The sequence below is a fragment of the Sebastes fasciatus genome, chromosome 20 (assembly GCF_043250625.1).
Source record: "Sebastes fasciatus isolate fSebFas1 chromosome 20, fSebFas1.pri, whole genome shotgun sequence".
NCBI classification, from domain to species: domain Eukaryota; kingdom Metazoa; phylum Chordata; class Actinopteri; order Perciformes; family Sebastidae; genus Sebastes; species Sebastes fasciatus.
The window spans coordinates 15,740,783-15,746,782 of record NC_133814.1 but is presented as its reverse complement, the minus strand read 5'-3'; the positions used below and the strand labels follow the sequence as shown (position 1 = coordinate 15,746,782).

Below are 6,000 nucleotides of genomic sequence, written 5' to 3'. Positions count from 1 at the left end.
GAAAAAGCATTTCCATATATGAGTATCTTAATTGAAAAGTGCTCTCTGCTTGTGGGATATTTTAACATTTCAAGGTCAAAGGAACAAGGACAAAATGTTTGACCTGACAAACTTAAAAAACAAACATCCATCTTTTAAATGCCGCATAGAATAGTGTAGCGTTTTCTGTGACACTGTACCTTTAAATATAACCCTGTTTCCACTAGGCATGCGCAGCTTGTGTTTAGTTTTCTCCAACCTGATGAACTGTCTAGTGTCGCTGCTGCGCTAGCAAACCCATCGCTGCTGCTGCTGCTCAGTTTCTTCTCATGTTTTCACAGCAACAACTGGGCTTTTTTTCTCCCCAACTGGAATACAAGAAGACACCAACCACACTCTGCTGTCAACGACGTTTTAAAGGAGCTTAAAATTGTCGTGGGAATACACCGAGAAGGGACCAAACAAACAGCTCAAAGTATGAGCTCAATAATGCCCCCCTAGTCGGCGAGAATAGCTCTTCCAGTTCCCCCAACATCACATCACATCCATGTTGACTGCGGCAGTCCAGAGGCTACAAACACCACGACCCTCTTTGTTCTTCTGTGGACAACATCCGGCAGAATTATTGTAGCGGTTTGTGGAAACAATGTTGCAACAACGTTCCATCCTCTGTTGTATCATTCGGAGGGATTGTTTACGCGTTAAAAATGGCTGCTGAAATGCAGGCAGCTGGAAGAAGAGAGAGGGGTCTTGAATCAATGCAGTAACGGTACCTATCAGAGGCCAAATAAGCTACATATGCTAACAAATGATGTATTGGTTAGTATTCAACGAGTTAGCTGTTTAAATAGCTTTTTTTTATGGGTGATTTTCTTCCCAACAAGAGGTTAGGGTGAAAGGGAATTCCTCCCACTCCTCCAAGTCTATGCGTAAAACCTTTTTAAAAACACTCAGCTAACTGTACATTTTGTTAAGCTAATGTGAGTATGCATAACACTCTTCTTCTTTGTTGTAACAGCCTACGTTAAATCAGACCCCTTAAAGGCCCTTAAAGGTCTTTTACTCGGCTTGTGCTTCGATCTGGCACAAAAAAACAAAAAAAAAACATGGATCCTGGTCCTGGGGGGAGATGTAAGACTGAACTCTTTTTCCTTTTTGGACCCAAACAAGTAGTCTCCCACAGAGACCTGAGGGGGGGCATCAACAGATACTTGGTGGTGGTGTATGTTTTGTTTTATTTTGTACTCTTCACCCACGCCTCCCCGGCTAAATCGTGTGACAAGAATTGCCTCTCTGGGAAATGTATCAACGGATCCTGCATCTGTGACCGAGGATGGGCTGGAGACCAGTGCCAGCACTGCCACGGGAGGTTCAAGTAAGTGGAATTATAATGCTCAAATCTGATTATATCTGTGTGTGACCAAACATCAGAGCACTTTTCGTAATTCACATGATTTGGAAATGGGTCTGAGTCATTCAAAAGTAGGCTAGGAAATGATATAATCCAGCAGTGGTTGTTTTCCATCAAACAACACAGTGTCAATAATAGAGATCATTGGCTCTCAGCAAACAGACCTGCTGTGTGCACAGAGGTTTTTGGGGATTTGAAATGAAAAAAACTGTCTCACATGGCAAAGACAAAACCCCTTTAAAGTGGCAGTAGGTAGTAGGGATGTCACGGTACCAGAAATCTAGTAGTCGATACCAATACCAGTGAATTTCCACGATGCTCGATACCAATTCGATACCACGGTAAAAAAAATAAATAAATCCCATGTAATTCAACACGCACTCCTTTTATTAAAACATTTGAACATTACAAAAAACAGAGGCATTGTAGCCTTTCAGTAATAAAAAAAAAAAAAAAAAAGGTCTATTAACATTGCAAAACAGAACATTGGCATTTTCCGTGCTGTTACGGCGTTCTTCTTCCTTCATTTCACAGCAGATGAGAACACTTGTAAGCGTATACTGCCCCCATTAGATCCGGAAGAATCGCATCTCCAGTACCTCCGCTCCGGTACCAAATTACCATTACAGGCATCGTTCGGTACCGTTGGTATCGAAGAAAACGAGTACTGTCACATTTTTAGAATTTTGGTTCTCTTTTCGGTTCTCTTGTCACATCCCTAGTAGGCAGTATATTTTTGGCGTCATTGGGCAAAAGATAAGATAAGATATACTTTTATTGTCCCCGTGGGGACAAACTCCGTCCAACTGCAGTTACAAACAGTAAATTAAAACAGCATCAACAACAATAATAAACGATTCCACAGAACACAGGGAAACAGTTCCACAGAAACAGATGTTTCAACACATACACAGTCCACGTACATAATGGCACATACTATCACACACACCATGGCAGGAATTGCACCCAAGTAGTGCACTGCACTGTCTACCGTCTTGCCCAATATTACACAGATGCAACATATTGCACTGTCCCAATTTAACATATTGCACTGTCCTTATGAAAGCTTTATGTTACGAGTTGTTGAGAAGTTTAATAGACATCGATAAGAATGAATGTTTGTAACGGTTCAATCTGCACCGTGGGACTCTATATCTCCTGCCGGAAGGTAAAAGTTGGTACTCCTGGTGTAAGATGTGAGTTGGGTCTGTTCCATAATTCCATAATAACCTTTCAGCATATTGTAATTCAAGTGTTCTGAGAGAAAACTAGACTTCTGCATCTCCTCATGGCTCTGTTTTCAGGCTTTAAAAAAATCTGACGGGAGACTTTGACCAATCACAGGTCATTTCATTGAGAGAGCGTTCCTATTGGCTGCGTGCTACTGTCATGTGACCAGAACTTAGCGTTCCTTCACCAGATCTCCCAATGGCGGCGGCGGCGTCAGCGTCACAAACTTTCTCATTTTACAGCTAAACCGTACACTACCAAGATGATTCTGAAAACATTTGAGGCGAGAAATAGGCATTAACGTAATAGATTATTGATTCATGTTTGATCGGCGCGGCCTATTTTGACCGTTTGGTCGGATTTCGCGAGTGATTGACAGCCAGCTGGACAGCAGACCTCATATCAGCTCTTACTGCTTGTTTTCCTCCGGTATGTGAAATCTTGCAGATGCCGTAAGGAGCACCGGAGGACACAGAGGAACATGATTTTTTTCAGGTTACCTGTTTCATGTACTACTGTCACGATATAGCGACCGTTTTATAAAAATAACAGTTTTTTGCCTTTTTTAATCATATTTGCTCCAATCTCGCCTACTTCAGCTTTAAACACTTTGATTTATGGCCAGTAATAAAACCGACTGTAGCTCAAAACTTAACTATATTTTTGAATGAGCTAGAATATCAGTGTGGCACTCAGAAGATACAGGGCTTATTTCCACAGATTTGTAATATGTGACTAATAGGTAGGGCTGTGTATTTGCAAAAATATGGCGATACGATACGTATTGTGATACTGGGGTAACGGTTCAATGTTAGCAAGACGATATAAATTTAGATTTTTTTAAAATTAAAATTAAAATTTTTGAAAAACTATAATAGTATAAAGAACACACCAGAAATACAGCATTTTAGAATAGGCAAAAACAACAAATGTATACTGCATGCGAAAAACCAACTGTTTTCCCCCCAAAGCTGCATGTGATTATGTGATGATTGCATGTGTGTAAAGGGGAGACTCGTGGGTACCCATAGAACCCATTTTCATTCACAAATCTTGAGGTCAGAGTTCAAGAGACGAAAATCCCCATGCCTGTTTTTCCTCGCCAAAATTTAGCGTAACTTTGGAGCGTTATTTGGCCTTCTTCAAGCTTGTATGACATGGTTAGTACCAATGGATTCCTTAGGTTTTCTAGTTTCATATGATGCCAGAAACTTCACTAGCTTTAAAACAAACTGAGCCCACTACAGGCTCCGAAAAATGGAAAAGCGGTCAGACCCGATTGCAGGCCGTCGGATTTTTAAGAGGTTAATAAAAATATCAGTACAGTGCTTTGGAGAAATGATACAGTATCACACAATATAATATCGCGATACTCATGTGTATTGATATTTTCTTACACCCCTACTAATTGGGGTTTTTCCTGGTTTTAAAGGCTGCATTATAGTAAAGTGATGTCATTTTCTGAACTTACCAGACTCCTCTAGCTGTTCCAGTATTTGCCTTTACCCACTTAGTCATTATATCTACATTACTGATGATTATTTATCAAATATCTCATTGTGTAAATATTTTGTAAAAGCACCAATGGTCAACTGTTCAATATCGTCGCAATATATATATATATATATATATATATAGTCCAAAAAAGTTGCAGATTAGATTTTGGTGGATTGACTAATTGATTATTTAACTAATCGTTTGGTAAAAAATCCTCACTTTGCCTGTATGTTTGTGATTTATCTGCATTCATTGGAGATATAGGCATGTATTACCCACATGTTTGATGTTGATGAGTAAAGGAATTATCTTGCACAATCCAGTCAGATCCTTAAAGAAATAAATGTCTTTAGGTTTTGCCAGAGAAAGGAACCTACAGTCGCTTTGAGGAAACATCTGCAACTGATTGATTTTGCCCTGCAGCCTATATGGCCATGCTGTCTATTGTTCCTAAATTGGAAGACTATGGGTGTTGATCTGCACGGGTAAACGCCATGTCAATCCCCCAATAGATGCAATGAGTTAAGGATTGTGTGCACATAGGTAGTAGTTTGGAAAGGGCAGGGAAATAATGGCCGAAGAATAAACTGCTGTCAAACTGCTATATAATAATGATCTTGTCTGACTCTTGACAGGGGCATCTAATGGCTTTTCAATACACCTGAGGTGCACTCTGTGGTACAGAAGTGCTTTGATCACAGTAATTACCGTTGCTCTTGGTGTGTCTGAGGTTTTGTATGGGTTGTCATCAGGCATGTTGTCAGGGAATAACCTCGCCATCACCTAGAGACAAACCGCTGAAATGTGAGAATCTCACTGTTACCTTCTCTGTAGTCAGTGGAACGGAGAAGTTTAAATCGGCATCACGGATACATTTCTCGTTTATGATGCGTTATAATGTCTGATTTTTAAATGGAGAAGGACCAGACATCACTGTGGCGAGGACGGCGGGAACACAGAGTCTTGAAGTGTTTAGGGACAGACTCTTAGACAGGATAGTATTTCCCTGGGAAGTCTAGAGTGCGGCATGAAAAATTCAACACTTTTGGATGTCTACACCGCCCTAAGTCGTTGCTGGGTGTTTATATCATTAAGTGTTTACCTCGATCAATAGACGTTTCATAAAGGCTATCAATTTATAGATACATCTCAAACATATCTATTATGCTTTCGTGATGTGAGTAGTAAACAAAACAATGTTTTAAGGTACGTGTCAAGATCATATCCTATGCATGCCATTGCATCTAAAGGCCATTATACTGTCAAAACCTCTGAATCGAAAGTAATGTGATGATCATGTCATGCATCTAAAACGACTGTCATGGACATAAAAGGGAATTCACTTCAGTTCCTGTGTTAGTCAGACCACCCACGAGAGCCCAGTATGTATTTGTGAAGCTTTCAAAGTCAGAAAATAAGAACCAGCGCTCTCAATCTTTCTGTGAAGTTGAGGCCTGAACGTTATCAACTGACAGATGCTCATTTTTGTGGATTCATGTATCAAGTATTTTGTCTCCACTTTGACATCCAAATGAGTTTCCATCAAAGTCCAATCTGTTGCAAAGCGGAAAATGCATCACGGTGTCGAGAAAACAGTTTTACGTGATCCGTCTCCTCATCATTTTCTATTCATTCTGAGCACAGTTTTTGTGGGTGGGATACATACAACTCTAATTTCTTGTGATATGGGACAGTGATGAATATCCATTGATAAGTCATCTATCATTGTGACACACTACTGTGGTCGTTCGTGTGAAAAATACATTGTTGAAAAGAGTTTCCAGTGTGAGACTTGAGGCAAGGACAGAGAGGAGCAGAGGGACCTTTTTAGGAGACAGATGATGGGATCTTTTGGTGGACTTCTTATCCTGAATCTAGGGAAT

General features: G+C 40.2%; 1 protein-coding gene across 2 annotated transcripts in view; it reads left to right on the top strand.

Moving 5' to 3' along the window:
- Positions 1–257: 257 nt before the first annotated feature.
- atrnl1b (attractin-like 1b) overlaps positions 258–6,000 on the top strand; it is a 76,244-nt gene continuing 70,501 nt past the window's right edge. For both annotated transcript variants that reach the window (XM_074620980.1, XM_074620979.1), the window contains exon 1: positions 258–1,354. In XM_074620980.1, coding sequence (XP_074477081.1) covers positions 1,086–1,354 — 269 coding nt within the window. In that variant the 5' untranslated portion in view covers positions 258–1,085. The remainder of the gene's footprint in view (positions 1,355–6,000) is intronic.